Source organism: Ursus americanus, chromosome 5 (genome assembly GCF_024610735.1).
Source record: "Ursus americanus isolate L20-20 chromosome 5, mUrsAme1.1.p, whole genome shotgun sequence".
Taxonomy (NCBI): Eukaryota; Metazoa; Chordata; class Mammalia; order Carnivora; family Ursidae; genus Ursus; species Ursus americanus.
Window position 1 is genome coordinate 48,249,280 of NC_142131.1, and position 15,336 is coordinate 48,264,615.

The following is a 15,336-nucleotide window of genomic DNA, read 5'->3' on the forward strand; positions in this document are numbered from 1 at the left end:
TGAGCTATGAGTTAATAAAGAGGTTAAATCTAAAAATCAGCCACATTTTCCAAGAGAACATTTTTATTTTTATTTTTTATTTTTCAAAGATCTTATCCATTCATTTGCCATAGAGAGCACAAGCAGGGGGAGTGGCAGGCAGAGGGAAAGGGAAAAGCAGGCTCCCTTCCTGAGCTGGGATCAAAGGTGGGGCTCAATCCCAGGGCCCTGGAATCATGACCTGAGCCGAAGGCAGACACTTAATGGACTGAGCCACCCACGTGTCCCCAGGAGAACATTTTTAAATTGATAAAACATAAAGGCAAAATTGTAACTAATCGCCCTTAGTTTGAAATCAACCATTTTCTGATGTTTTCCACAAGATGTCAGTGTTTCCTCAAGTTTGGCAGTTCAGGGGCTTAAAGTGAAAATGTAGGTTTCCTCAATCAGTTTTGTAAAATATCACATTGGGATTTATGTAACTTGGTTTTCATAGATGTGGTTAAATAAGGATAAGTGCTGAACATACCAGTGTGTCCTATTTATAGCCTTTTTGATACTTAATATCTTTCTTATAGGCTGTTTAGAGTATCATCAGCCCCTAATACATGTGCAACTTTTAGGTCTGTTACAAAATATTTTTTTAAAAAGTTTTTCTTAAGAATAATTACTATAAAACCATAATATCCTTTGACAAGGATTGGTATACATTTAATTGCAAGTTGTTAAAAATGTAGTAAAACTGGGGCGCCTGGCTAGCTCAGTTGGTAGAGCTTTAGACTCTTGATCTCGAAGTTGTGGGTTCGAGCCCCACATTGGGTGTAGAGATTACTTAAAAAAAAAATGAAGTAGGGGTGCCTGGGTGGCTCAGTCGTTAAGCGTCTGCCTTCGGCTCAGGGTGTGATCCCGGCGGTTTGGGATCGAGCCCCACATCAGGCTCCTCGACTGGGAGCCTGCTTCTTCCTCTCCCACTCGCCCTGCTTGTGTTTCTCCTCTTTCGCTGGCTGTCTTTCTATCAAATAAATAAATAAATAAAATCTTAAAAAAAAATGAGGTAAAACCTTTATGAAAATTCATTATGGAATTTTGAAAGACTAAAAGCTTAAAATGCATTAAAATAGAAGCATTGAATTTTTTCTTTTTATTTTAGAGAAATATGGGGAGAAAAATGGTAAATAATTTCAAATCTTACAGGCTGCAAAAGATAAATACCGTGAATTGGCCATAGAAGGGATGCACAGAGACCTTGTGTTCCGCTTTATTGAAGTTCAGACACTTCTCCTGGCTCCGTTCTGTCCACATTTGTGTGAACACATCTGGACACTCCTGGGAAAGGTACCTATATGTGGTTAAGAAGTTGTGGGCCATTTTGATTTGGCCTTATTAAATAAATACAGTAATAATGTTATTTAAGAGGAAAAGACTGAAAAGGTATTTTTTTTAAATTATGTTGTTAGCTACTGTATAGTGCTTCAGTAGTTTTTGATGTAGTGTTCAATGATTCATTAGTTACATATAACACCCAGTGCTTATCACAGCACGTGCCCTCCTTAATATCCATCACCCTGTTACCCCTTCCCCCCACCCTCCTGACCTCTGAAACCCCTCGTCTGTTTCCTGGGGTCCATAGTCTCTCATGGTTCATCTCCCTCTCTGATTTCTCCTCCTTCCGATTTCCCTCCCTTCCCCTATGGTCCTCTGTGCTATTGCTTATGTTGCACATATGAGTGAAACCATCTGATAATTGTCTTCTGTGCTTGACTTACTTCACTTAGCATAATCCCCTCCACTTCCATCCATGTTGATGCAAATAGTGGGTATTCATCCTTTCTGATGGCTGAGTAATATTCCACTGTTTATATGTACCACATCTTCTTTATCCATTCATCTGTTGAAGGGCATCTCAGCTCCTTCCACAGTTTGGCTATTGTGGACATTGCTGCTATGAATATTGGGGTGCATGTGCCCCTCCTTTTCACTACATCTGTATCTTTGGGTAAATACCTAGTAGTGCAATTGCTGGGTCATAGGGTAACTCTGTTTTTAACATCTTGAGGAACCTCTGTACTGTTTTCCAGAGTGGCTATACCATCTTGCATTTCCACCAACAGTGTAAGAGGGTTCCCCTGAAAAAAATATTTCAAGAATAATGTTGGATTCATCATCTTATAATTATTACAACAGGTTAAACTGAAGCGACCTCCTGTTTAGACAGATACATCGTGTATGTGCCTTTATTTATGTACACATAGTGGTTGTATTTTAAAAACTTGTGACTGCATTTTGTTTATCACCTAATTCTTGTTAGGAAATGTTAAAATACATTTGAATATATTTAAAAAATACATTTAATTTGAATACATGTATAACTAATACTGTTTTTCCAACTGTTAAAAAGGTGAAAATATTGAGAAAGTTATAAACGACTGTTATGAGCAGCTTATAAACAAAGATGGAAGTATATATTTGCATAAATATTTTTGTTTTATATAAAATTTCTAACATATGTTGGGCTGCGTATTCAGGGATATTATATTAGCATCCTTACTGTGAGGATAAATGCAATTATTTCTCCTAGGCTTGCAGATAAACAGATTGGCTGGTTTAATAATTTCTTTTCATCTTTATTAGCCGGGCTCTTTTGTATTTTTTAATGCATGGACAGTGTAAAAATGTGCTCATGATGCATATACCAAATAGCTATACTTTCAATACTGGATGTATTAATAGGATAAAAACTGAGAGTGTATATAATTTATGTAATAATGATTAAATTTAGGCAAATTAGCATTACATAATTTTCTTTGCAAGTGAGCATATGTGTGTGGGTATTAATACGCTGGTACAAATGGATGCTAATTAAGAATGTAGAGTCAGACTTCACAGCTTGAATTCTAGCGAACATTAGATCAGGGGCTGTGGAAGTGTGGTATGGGTAGTCAGGTTTGAACTCCGAGCACACAGTTACAGATGGTAGCCTTGGTGTGGAACTGTAATCAAAAACCATAAAATAGTTGCGTGGCTTTAATCCCCATGAACTTTTTTTTTTTTTTCTCCTTAAAGCCTGACTCCATTATGAATGCGTCATGGCCTCTGGCAGGTCCTGTGGATGAAGCCTTGATACGTTCCTCACAGTATCTCATGGAAGTAGCACATGACCTTAGGTTGCGACTCAAGAACTATATGATGCCAGCTAAGGGGAAGGTGAGGCTTTTTTTTTTTTTTAAAGGTTGTTGTTTTAAAGTGATTAGGTAACATTTACTAGTAATGAAAATTAAGAACTATGATTCCAATGTGTCAGCTCTCTTTACTGATAATGCAGTTTTGTAGGATGTGTATATGCTTCTTAGTGTTAAAGGCAATAGTGGTATATACCGGGGAGGGAGATTTCATTTTTAACGTATACAAGAGTGATCAAATGTTTTTTCCCTTCCTTTTGCCCTTTAGAAGATTGACAAGCAGCCACCTCAGAAACCTTCGCATTGCACCATCTACGTGGCGAAGAACTATCCTTCTTGGCAACATACTACCCTGTCAGTGCTGCGTAATCACTTCGAGGTGATGCCCTCAGCAGACGTCCCTCAGCGTTGTTGTGTACTGCCTGTGCTGTTGTTGTTTTTACGACGTCGGCAGTGTCTGGGAGAAGGAAGACAAGCAACTTTGTATAATTACCTTTAGGCATGGAGTGTTTCTTGTTAGCTGTGCTGGCTCTTACATGGTTGCCGAGGGAAGAGTTGCTGTCTTTTTTATCATTTCTGAAACTTCCATACAAAAATATAGTGGATCTAGTCACACGTAATTAAAAGGTGTGGGACTTTCTCATATGTGGTTAAAATTATGAAGCAAAAGGACTGAGTTAGCCTTTTGGGTTTGTTCTGACTTGAACCCTGGGATTCATGAAGGCTTCACCTCATTATGTTTAAAAAAATTTGAAGCTTGACTTTTGAGTAATTTAAAACAAAATGGTCAATTTTAATTACCCATAGAAATGAAGAGCTCAATGTTTTTGGCTCTATCAGGTAAATAGCTGTTAAATAGGATTGTGTTTTAAAGGAAACTCAATACTTAAGCATAATTCTAAGTTTTACTGAAGAAAAAACTCCACTTATCTTTTTTTTTCACATGCAAAATATGGAAACAAAGTATATGTTGTGGAATTTTTGCTCAGGTCATTAAGAAGAATTATTGATAGACACAAATTGTTAAGGTGCACTTAAAGACGAAACAGTGATTATGGGCAAAGCATAAAGTAGTAATAACTGAAGGGAAATCCTTAGCTTTGATTTTTGAGAACTTTATTGAGATTTTGTTCCAGAAATTTTTGTAGTTAATTAAAAAATACTCAGAAAAACTTACATTTGGAAATTTGATGGAAAGAGAAGAGCAAGAGTTTTTGTATTCCTCGTGAGCTTATTTTTATGGAGAGCTACCTCCTCACTTGATTGTGTATAATAGAAATAGAATTTAGTCTTTAGAATTGCTTGCAGGTTTTGACGTATGACAAGTAAAAAAGTGAAAGCCACTTTGGTAGGTAGAAAAATGATAGTGGGTTACATATTCATAACAGCATTTTCAAGGAAGCAGTCGGAGAACCAAATATAGAAAGTAATGTCCCAGATATCTAAAAATGCATCTTTTATTAAAAACTGCTATTCTTTTAGAAGTTATAGTTTCATTTAGTAATTATTAACTAGATACGTGGTTTCAAAGCAACATCATCTTTTGGCATCATTTGGAATGATCAGCTTTCTTTTAAATTTTTGTTTTCATCCAAAAGAACTAAAAAATGTTAGTTTATGATCAAGGAGGATATTCTTGTGTTGTATGTGGCACCTTTTTGGTGATATAAGGGAAAGGAGTGTTTCCTACCCTCTTTTCTCTTTCATATGTATTTCAAAGGAGCACATTGATAAGTGGAGAAAATATTTTCCCCCTGTACTTTAGTAAAGGTTAGAATTAAAAGTAAACGTATTATCGGAAGTCTTATTATACATTACTTTTCACTTAGATTCATTCCCAACCTTTGGCTTTGATGCCATGCTTTTATAATAAGGAGAAAATAAGTCACCCAAATTCTGAAAAGGCTACTTGCTTCATTTCTCACTCCGTAGAAGGGACAGTTGTGTTTGCAGAAATGAATTTAAATTCAGGCAGCACATTTGGAACTCTGTGCATATTAATGATACATGATACAGGCATTTATTTGTGGCTAGATAGAAGTGATACTATTTTTAACAGGTGGATAGCCAGAGACTTTTCTTTTCACATTTGTGTTAACAGTTTATAAGGAAGAGTGTTCAAAAGCAGACATGCTATAAATCTTGTATAATAGTTGTACAGTTTTCATTTTGATATGACTAGTGAAGTGTTTTTACAAGTTTGGAGACAAACAAGATCTTTATAAGACTGTTTTGTTTTCTCACCCGATAAAATCTAATGTTACAATCCTGGAGGTGTTCTTAGTGTAAGGAAAAATTAAATATACAGCAGGATGCACCTGTTTTCTCCTTTACCCTAAAAAACATGTATCTTTTAACCTTAGAGGGAATGGGAGACTCCTTTCTGTATTACATGTTCACCTTTCACTTCCCCAGGATGTGTGGGGCTGCTCCCTTTTCCTCCTGTTTTCTAGCAGACTGGTCGAGGCCACCATTCTGTGTCTGGCCAACTTCCTATGGGCACATCTACTATTATGCTTTATCTTTAAAATATTTTTCTGCACATTCTTCCCCAATATTTTTTTTTTTAGGCCAACAGTGGAAAATTGCCTGATAACAAAGTTATTGCTAGTGAACTGGGCAATTTGCCAGAGTTGAAAAAATACATGAAGAAAGTGATGCCGTTTGTTGCTATGATTAAGGTAAGTTGTGGCCCTCATGCTGCTGTGACTCTGGGAGTAATGGTTAGATAGGATAGTGGAAGGAAGGGGAAAACTTTGGGTATAGTCTCTCCCAGGAAATCTGCTAAAAATAGTACTTTTCAACCAGTAGTTGTGAGAAATGAGTGATCATTTTGGGGGTTTATCTGTAAAATTGCTGAGTATTTGAAAATATGCTTATGGAAGAAAAACTGATTTAGAATTGCTCACTAAATGATTCTCTTCATGTTCTCCCTTCTTTTCTGTTTGGCAGGGAGGCGTATTCTTTTGGCTTACATTAGGGTGTTTTTATTAGATTCTTTTACTGGAACCAAGATATTACATTTGTGTAGGCTTAGCTTAACAGGATAAGCATTGTTTACCGTGGTTACACCAGAGTTTCTCAACAGTGGTTCTGTTGATATTCTGGGCCGATAGTTCTCTGTGGTGGGAGGCCACTCTGTGCATTATAGGATGTTTAGCCGTGTTTTTGTCTCCTAATAGAATGTCCTCCTCACCACCTCAAGTTGTGACAACCAAAAATTTTCCAGTCATTGCTAAATGTCTCTGGGGGCATAATCTGCTCCCACCCCCCCCACCTCTTCCATTGAGAATCATTGCATTAGACTCCCCTTTCTTCATAGAAATAATAGGTTTATTGTATTTTCTAGAGAAACAGAAAGAAGGCTGTATGTTGCTTAAGATCTCAGGCTCTGGGGTCAGACAAATCTTGGTCCAAATCCTTTTTGTCCATCACTTCTTAGTTTTTAGGCTTTAGACAAATGACTCTCTGGGTCATGATTTTTCATCTATAAAATGAGGAAATTAATAGAACCTACGTTTTAGGAGTGCTATGAGGGGTAAATGAAATAATATATTTAACACATTTTAATACTTTCTGTCAGAAAGTAGGCTCAGTAAATGATTTTTTTAGATGTAAATTTGTGTCTTTCAGGCTGCTAGAAACATAGTGGTTATTCTTGTAGTTTAGATGCATTCTTGAATCTTCTAGGCTACAGATACCTGCCTGATGGTGACCAAAACTTCTGGTTTGTCCTATATGGGAGTAGATTGTATTCTTAGGAAAGCCTTTTTTGTTACCCTAGACCAGAATCTGCTCTCTGAGCCTTATGGTCTTTGAAGTTTCAGAAGTAGTTTAGAATCTTGGATTGACCTACACCAATCAAGTTATAATATATCTGCTGATGTGCTAGTAATTCATTGGTTCCCTACTTTAGCTAGTGCTTTGGTCAGAATGCCAGATCCATCGTCAATATGTGGATTCAACAAAATATTTCATTGTGCTTTTTTTTCAAGATTTTATTTATTTATTTGTTAGAAAGTGAGCGAGAGTACATGCAGGGAGTAGGAACAGAGGGAGAGGGAGAAGCAGGCTCCCTGCTGAGCAAGGAGCCCATTGCGGGACTCGATCCCAGGACTCTGGGATCATGACCTGAGCCGAAGGCAGGCACTTAACCCACTGAGCCATCCAGGTCTCCCAAAATATTTCATTGTTGATTGCAAAGGCAGTTAAGTTTGATGATGTACTTTACAGATTCCAGGGAAACTGCTTTGAAAAGTTCTGTAGTTAAATGATACTAGATTCAAGAGTTGGCTTCTTAGAAAACCAGTGTTAGACCATTTCAGTAGTAATATTTTTTTTTCAGTAATACTGGGGATGTGCTAGGCATATTAGTGGTTTGAAACTTTGCAAGGTGTTTCGTAAATTTGAGAATAAGAAAATAGCTTCTAGGACTTTCTCAGAGGAAAAGAAACAACTTGTATAGTAAGTGAGAAGAGTGAATATTAGGAATCATGTCAGATCACTTTCATGTAAGGGCAGCACGTTCTAGGCAGTTAGCTGTATTTGTGCATATGAACTTGGATCTCGAAGGTCACATTTCGTTTCATGTTCAGGAAAGTTAAGAATAGGGGCGCCTGGGTGGCACAGCGGTTAAGCGTCTGCCTTCGGCTCAGGGCGTGATCCTGGCGTTGTGGGATCGAGTCCCACATCAGGCTCCTCCGGTAGGAGCCTGCTTCTTCCTCTCCCACTCCTCCTGCTTGTGTTCCTTCTCTCACTGGCTGTCTCTATCTCTGTCGAATAAATAAATAAAATCTTTAACAAAAAAAAAATTAAGAATAAGAAATTGTTTTTCATATGCCACAGGATTATCTCCGTACCCGTATGACTTAATTTTTTTTTTATTTGTAGAAATTTTTATTTATTATTAATTCACTATTCTCTGAACTAGCTTTAAAGATGTGTTATCTTAGAAAATTAAAAAAAAAATTTTTTTTTTCTTTTTGGTTACCTGAAGAAATACTTCCACACATTTATTTGATTCCTTGTCAAAGTGAATTCTTTGGGTTTGCATATTAATTCATTCTAAATAAACAATGATAAAATCATATTTCTTTTATAAATGAAAACCTTGTCCTTCCAGTCTTTTCAGTGTTGCCTTAATCTTATCATACTTCAAGTGATAATTATTCTGAGCCAATAATTTCATTAACAAGCAAACTAGATAAGGGAAACCATGAGTCCAAGGCCTTTCCTTCAGCTGTTCAAATTTGAAGATTTTATCAGTTGAGAGAGGAATGATTGCTTTGGAGGAAGTGGATTCTTTTCAATGTATCCTTAATGTGATTTTTGTTTTTCAAAACTGTTTTGGCTATTAGGAAAATCTGGAGAAGATGGGACCTCGTGTTCTGGATTTGCAGTTAGAATTTGATGAACAGGCAGTGCTGATGGAGAATATAGTCTACCTGACCAATTCCCTTGAGGTAAAACAGGCCAAGGATTTAATTAACTATAGTATATATAATCCTGTTCTTTTGTTTTATAATAAACCTTTCTGTAAACATCTTCTATGTTTTAGTACCTTTGCCAATTATACTAGTCAAAAATATTTTTGGAGAGAAAGAGAATGGGTGGGTGTAGAAGTTTCAGGAAGAAAAAAATAGTGTGATCTTATTCCATTTATCAATTATTTTATACATAAAATGCTAACTGTATGTGCCTGGATTTTCCTCCTGAAATTCTCCTTGAAAAAAATGAGGGGAGACCTTATATACAAATGCTTTAGAAATCTCTCATATTATGGAAGAATTGCTTCTTTTTTTTCCCCTTCCTGTTCATATCTCAGACTTACAGAATTGACTTAATTAGAATCCTTTGTTCATGAGGTATTATCATAGGTCCATGCCTGACCCTGTTTTGTTTTGTTTTAAAGTTAGTAATATAATGAACACCCATGAATGTACTACTCAGCTCAAGAACTAAAACATTAGCAATAGCTTTCACTTATCTGGGGAGTTTCTCCCCATTCCATTTTTCTGTCCCAGTCACTTCATATAAAGATTCTAAAAATGCTGTCTCTCAGACAACTTAGGCAGAAGGAAAGATAATTTGCTTGAGGAAACTGTGTTAGAGGACTCAGAAAAGTGGTTCTTGTTACAATTAAGAAACTTGACTTAAAAAATGGAGGTTTAGATTTTGAATAAAATTGTTCGATGAAATATGGTAATGGAAGGAAGTTATTTCTAAATAAGCATTTTATGTCATATAATTATAAATGAGTTAATTAAATTACTAAATATTGCTAGATATTTATTTTGTTTATATTTCTAAATGTTCATATATATTCCTGAAGGTCAAAAAAGTTTTTGGATTTTTTCACTGGGACAACGGGGAGCGCTTATATTGAGGGTCATCTTATATTCAGGCATATACAATATGCTACATTTCCAAGTTTTTTCATTTATTTAAGTGAAAGTCTTTTATAAAAAAATTAAGTGAAAGTCTTCTATTCTCAAATGTCAAATTTCTTTTCTTTTTTTTTTTTTTTAAGATTTTATTTATTTATTTGACAGAGAGACAGCCAGGGAGAGCGGGAACACAAGCAGGGGGTGTGGGAGAGGAAGAAGCAGGCTCTCAGCGGAGGAACCTGACGTGGGGCTCGATCCCAGAACGCTGGGATCACGCCCTGAGCCGAAGGCAGACGCTTAACGACTGCGCCACCCAGGCGCCCCTCAAATGCCAAATTTCTGAACTTCATTCAAGTGGAAGCCTTTTATGCTGATTCTCATTTTCTCTTATACAGCAGATAGATGCCAGATTTCATTATAGAAAGTGGCAAGCAGGGATGCCTGGGTGGCTTCGTCAGTTAACCGTCTGCCTTCGGCTCAGGTCATGATCCCAGGGTCCTGGGATTGAGTCTTGCATTGGGCTCCTTGCTTAGCAGGGAGCCTGCTTCTCTACCTGCTGCTCCCCGTGCTTGGGCTCTTTCTCTCTCTCTGACAAATAAATAAGTAAAAAATCTTAAAAAAGAAAAAAAACCAGTGGTAAACACGACTATGTAAATATTAATGCTGTGAGACATTTAAGATCAATGTTAATTGATTATAGATTTCATTTGATGTTTATATCGAAAACAATAAAATTGCACAGACCGTTTTATTAAAACTTTTAAAGAATTTTTTTTTTGATGGACGTTTAAGTGATTTAGTCTCTTGCTCTTCAAACAATATTATGCTGTGGGAACATTTGATCCTGAGTTTCAGAGCGCTCTCAGTTCTGTCCTGTGGTTGGCTGGCTTTCTGAAGAATGCACAGACCATTTCGTGTTAAGTGGAGAACCTAGTTTTGTGCTTTGGGGAAATGAGGTGATGATTAATTTCAGTCATATTAAGTGATACTAATGACTTTCATTTTCCCTTTTTCTATTTAGCTAGAACACATAGAAGTCAAGTTTGCCTCCGAAGCAGAAGATAAAGTCAGGGAAGACTGCTGTCCTGGGAAACCACTTAACGTTTTTAGAACAGAAGTAAGTTGAAAGAATCTCACTGAATCATTGCCTTTTAGAGCCAGAAGAGACCTTAGATGTTATATCCAAGCCCATCATCTAAAGATGGAAGGAAGTGAGGTGCAGAGACTTGAAGTGATTGCTTTGGTCTAGGCCACATAGTTTGTTAGAATGAAGCTGGGTTTGAGCTCTTCTAATTTCATGGTTGGCACGATGCTCGCTTTCCTTTGCTCTTATGGGTGGCATCAGATGTTATTTGTGGGTTTAAAAATCAAAATATGATCTTCAAAACTGATTTTTTAACCTGTTTTTTTCTTTTTTTTTTTTTTAATTTAAATTCCAGTGTAGTTAACATATAGTGTTGTATTAGTTCCAGGTATACAGTATAGTGATTCAGCAATGCTATACACTACTCAGGGCTCATCATGATAAATGTACTCTTAGTCCCTTTCACCCATCCCCTCACCATCTCCCCTCTGGCAGCCATCAGTTTGCTCTCTATAGTTAAGAGTCTGTTTTTTGGTTATCTCTTTTTTCTTTCTTTCTTTGTTTTGTTTCTTAAATTCCATACATGAGGGAAATCATATGGTGTTTGTCTTTATCTAACTAACTGACTTACTTCCCATAGCATTATACTCTCTAGATCCATCCAAATGTTGCAATCTTGCAAATGGCAAGATTTCATTCTTTTTTATGGCTGAGTAATATTCCATTGTGTGTATGTATGTGGTGTGTGTGTGTTTGACTGTTGTAAATAATGCTGAATAAACATAGAGCTACCTATATCTGCTTGAATTACTGTTTTCGAATTCTTTGCGTAAATACCCAGTACTGTAATTACTGGATTATAGGGTAGTTTGATTTTTAACTTTTTGAGGAACCTCCATACTGTTTTCTAGAATGGCTGCAAGTTTGCATTCCCACCAACAATGCACAAGGGTTCCTCTTTCTCCATATCCTCACCAATACTTGTTGTGTTGATATTAGCCATTCTGACAGGTGTGAGGTAGTATCTTTTTGTGGTTTCGATTTGCATTTCCCTGATGATGAGTGATGGTGAGCATCTTTTCACGTGTCTGTTGGCCATCTGGATGTTTTCTTTGGAAAAATGTCTATTCATGACTTCTGCCCCTTTTTAATTGGATTATTTGTGTTTTTAATTGTGGTTATTATTGGTGTTGAGTTGTATCAGTTCTTTATATCTTTTAAGTACTAATCCTTTATCAGATATGTCATTTGCAAATATCTTCTCCCATTCTGTAGGTTGCCTTTTAGTTTGGCTGACTGTTTCCTTCTCTGTGCAGAAGCTTTTTATGTTGATGTAGTCCCAATAGTTTATTTTTGGTTTTGTTTCCCTTGCCTCAGGAAACATATCTAGAAAAATATTGTTAAAGCCGATGTCAGAGAAATTACTGCCTCTGCTCTCTTCAGGGATTTTTATGGTTTCAGGTCTCACATTTAGGTCCTTAATCCATTTTGAGTTTATTTTTATGTCAAAACCTGACTTTTATTAAAAAATAGAATAGAAATTGAAATGTAAGCCTTTTTTTAAACAGTGAAGAGGAGCTTTCATACTTCAGATGAGTCTTGGTTTTATAATGTTACTTAAGACTTTTTGACTTTTGGCATAAACCAGATTGATGAATCACCTTACACTATACTAGAAATGCCCCCCCCCCCCCATTTCTTTGGCCAGTGTCTTTGGTGAAGATAGGCAGATTTTGGAGTTGTGGGAGATTGTCTTTATTTAGTCTCAAAGAATCCATTGCCTAGTGGAGTGCCGTTGTGAGAATCCATAAAATGCCCTACTTTTCTTGAGAAGCGGAGGACTTATAAGTACTCTATTACTTTTACCACATTTAATTGAAAATGCAACAAAGAGGAAAAGCCTATTTTGAAAGAATGAGGTAATCATGATCATGAATATATGCTAAATTTATCTTCGTATTATGAATACTCTCAGTACATTAAAATATGGTGGTTTTTTAAAGTGTAGTCCTTTGGCCCACGGATAGGTACATGAAATAGAGTTCCCTATACAAATGTTTCTTTCTTTCTTTCTTTTTTTTTTTTTTTTAAGATTTATTTATTTTAGACAAAGTGCACATGCACACCTGCGTACGCAAGTGGGGTAGGGACGGAGGGAGAGGGAGAGAAGCAGACTCCTTGATGAGTGCAGAGCCTGACCTAGGTCTCCATCCCAGGACCCTGAGATCACAACCTGAGCCAAAGTCAAGAGTCATGCTTAACTGAATGAGCCACCCAGGTGCCCCACAGATATGTTTCTTTCAAGCTACTTTCAAACATTCTATTAAGCTACTATGTATTTAAGTCTTCCTTAAGACTTAGTTGACTTTTTCCACTTAAAATAATGAGCAGGGTCTTTGACTATATAGCTTATATAATGTAGGACGTAGTATGGTGTATGACTGAGTTTAATCTTGGCTCTGCCTCTTACTGCCTATGTGACCTTGGAGTACTTTTTTTAATGTTACCAGTTCTCAGCTTTTCATCTGTGAAAAGGGGTTTTAAAGAGCTACCTGCCAGGATATAGGAATAATGTCTATAAAATGCTTAGTACAGTGCCTGGTACACAGTTGAAATTCAATAAATGGTGGGAGTTGGAAGAGAAAATATTATTACTGTTATTATCCATCATCAATATAATACAGAGTCATTTTTATCTAGGCATTTGGTTGTAAGCATGGGCTTTTGTATATTTTTTCTTTTATATTTGAGTATCCCTCCATCTTGATTTTAGGATACCAGAATTAAATTTTTCACTGGGCATTAAAAATTGAGCAGAGATTTTCTCTCCCTCAGCAGTATTCAAGTTTGATTTCGTATAACAGTTATTTTCTCTTTATTTTCCTAGCCTGGTGTTTCAGTTTCCCTAGTGAATCCCCAGCCATCCAATGGCCACTTCTCAACCAAAATTGAAATCAGGCAAGGAGATAACCGCGATTCTATAATCAGGCGTTTAATGAAAATGGACCGAGGAATCAAAGGTAAATGGTTTCCCTGAAATGCACATTTGGCAGTAGTTTGTGGATATGATGAGTTCTAAGCAGAGGGGAAAAAGAAGAGTAACTGGCCTGTTTAGGGACAGCAATGTCATGTTGTGCAAAGAATATTGGACTCAGAATCAGGAAGCCTGTATTCTCTTTGGGACATTGTGGCTGTGTATCTTGGTGACTTGGCCATGTCACTTAAACTCTAAACTGATCCCTCTTTCAGTAAAATGAGGATAGTGGATTGGATATTTTTTAAGTTTCCATCTAGCTTTCAAATTGTAACAAGCAATTTCTTTCTTTCTTTTTTTTTTTTTTTTAAAGATTTTATTTATTAGACAGAGATAGAGACAGCCAGTGAGAGAGGGAACACAAGCAGGGGGAGTGGGAGAGGAAGAAGCAGGCTCATAGCGGAGGAGCCTGATGTGGGGCTCGATCCCAGAAGGCAGGGATCACGCCCTGAGCCGAAGGCAGACGCTTAACCGCTGTGTCACCCAGGCGCCCCTAACAAGCAATTTCTATCTCTTAGGGGTTTTTAGATTGAAGGCACACATATATTTAATATTTTAAACTAACCTGCCTGCTAGGTCTGTTTCTGGGGAAGGAAGAGAGACAGAGTAAAACTTGTTGAGTGACTGCTGTGTATTAGCCATTTAATCCTTTAACTGCCCTAGATTGGAGAGGGTATTATCATTCCCTTCTACAGATGATGACATGGAGCTCAGAAAGGCTGAAATGACTAGGAGATTTCATTTAGGTAGTAAATCCTGGAGCTGGAATTCAAATTCAGGTCTTCTTGACTCCAAAGTTTGTTGTATTCTTTCTTCCAAACAATGTGCTTCCAGCTAAAATATGTAAATAATATTAATTTCTTATCAAGATTAAGTCTGGGTCTTCCATGATTTGATTTAATATAATAATTTATAGCTGCTTTTTTTTTTTTTATCGCTCAGCCAGGTCTGAGGCTGAGCAGGGTGTGAAGGGAATTAGTCTATCTCTGTATTATTTTTCTTCCAAATTATAAAGACAAATTAATCTTGAGATTCCCTGTTTTGCATTCTCTTTCTCTTCTTGATGGCAATCAAGAGTTGATTGGGTCACGTTCTATCAGTATAGAAATTTTTTGAAGAGGCTTAGAAATCCAAGACACTGACCTAATTTATGGAACTATATTCAGATCAGCAATATCACATTAACATAGAAGACTTAAAATAGCCCTTTGGAATTCATTCTACAGGTATTTTTTGTTCTCTTGAGGTCATTCACGCATCTTCTGTGGACTTGTTTTGAGAGACTGTCAGTATAGCGTATGTAGTATGTATGTAGAGACTCCTGTGTATGTACTAAGGCTTCAGGGAGCTCACAAAGTACTGTTCATTAGGAGGCTGCATCTAGTGAAGGAGCAGGGCCCTGAGCTATTCAAGTACGTGATCACAATCTAGGGAGGAACTGGTGTGTACAGTAAGGGAGATACAGATAAAGTTGATAGCACAGAAAAAGGTGAGATTATTTCCAGCTATTGTGATCAGGAATGAATTCACAGAGAAAATAACTATTTGGATGGGACCTTGGGAATTATACCCAGGGGGTAAGGGGGGAAGGGCACGTCAGCAGGAAGGATGCTTTTATGTTTCTCTGTGTAGCAGCAGCATATGAGGGCTAGGGATTTTTCATTTGTAAACATT

At 36.9% G+C, this 15,336-nt stretch overlaps 1 protein-coding gene across 2 annotated transcripts in view; it reads left to right on the plus strand.

Annotated features, from left to right (window-relative positions):
- The window catches only part of LARS1 (leucyl-tRNA synthetase 1), a 67,601-nt gene that overhangs the window by 48,787 nt on the left and 3,478 nt on the right, over nucleotides 1–15,336 (plus strand). For both annotated transcript variants that reach the window (XM_045794365.2, XM_087862159.1), the window contains exons 25-31: nucleotides 1,174–1,314; nucleotides 3,043–3,183; nucleotides 3,427–3,537; nucleotides 5,729–5,839; nucleotides 8,516–8,620; nucleotides 10,566–10,661; nucleotides 13,516–13,648. In XM_045794365.2, the coding sequence (XP_045650321.2) occupies nucleotides 1,174–1,314; nucleotides 3,043–3,183; nucleotides 3,427–3,537; nucleotides 5,729–5,839; nucleotides 8,516–8,620; nucleotides 10,566–10,661; nucleotides 13,516–13,648 (838 nt within the window). The remainder of the gene's footprint in view (nucleotides 1–1,173; nucleotides 1,315–3,042; nucleotides 3,184–3,426; nucleotides 3,538–5,728; nucleotides 5,840–8,515; nucleotides 8,621–10,565; nucleotides 10,662–13,515; nucleotides 13,649–15,336) is intronic.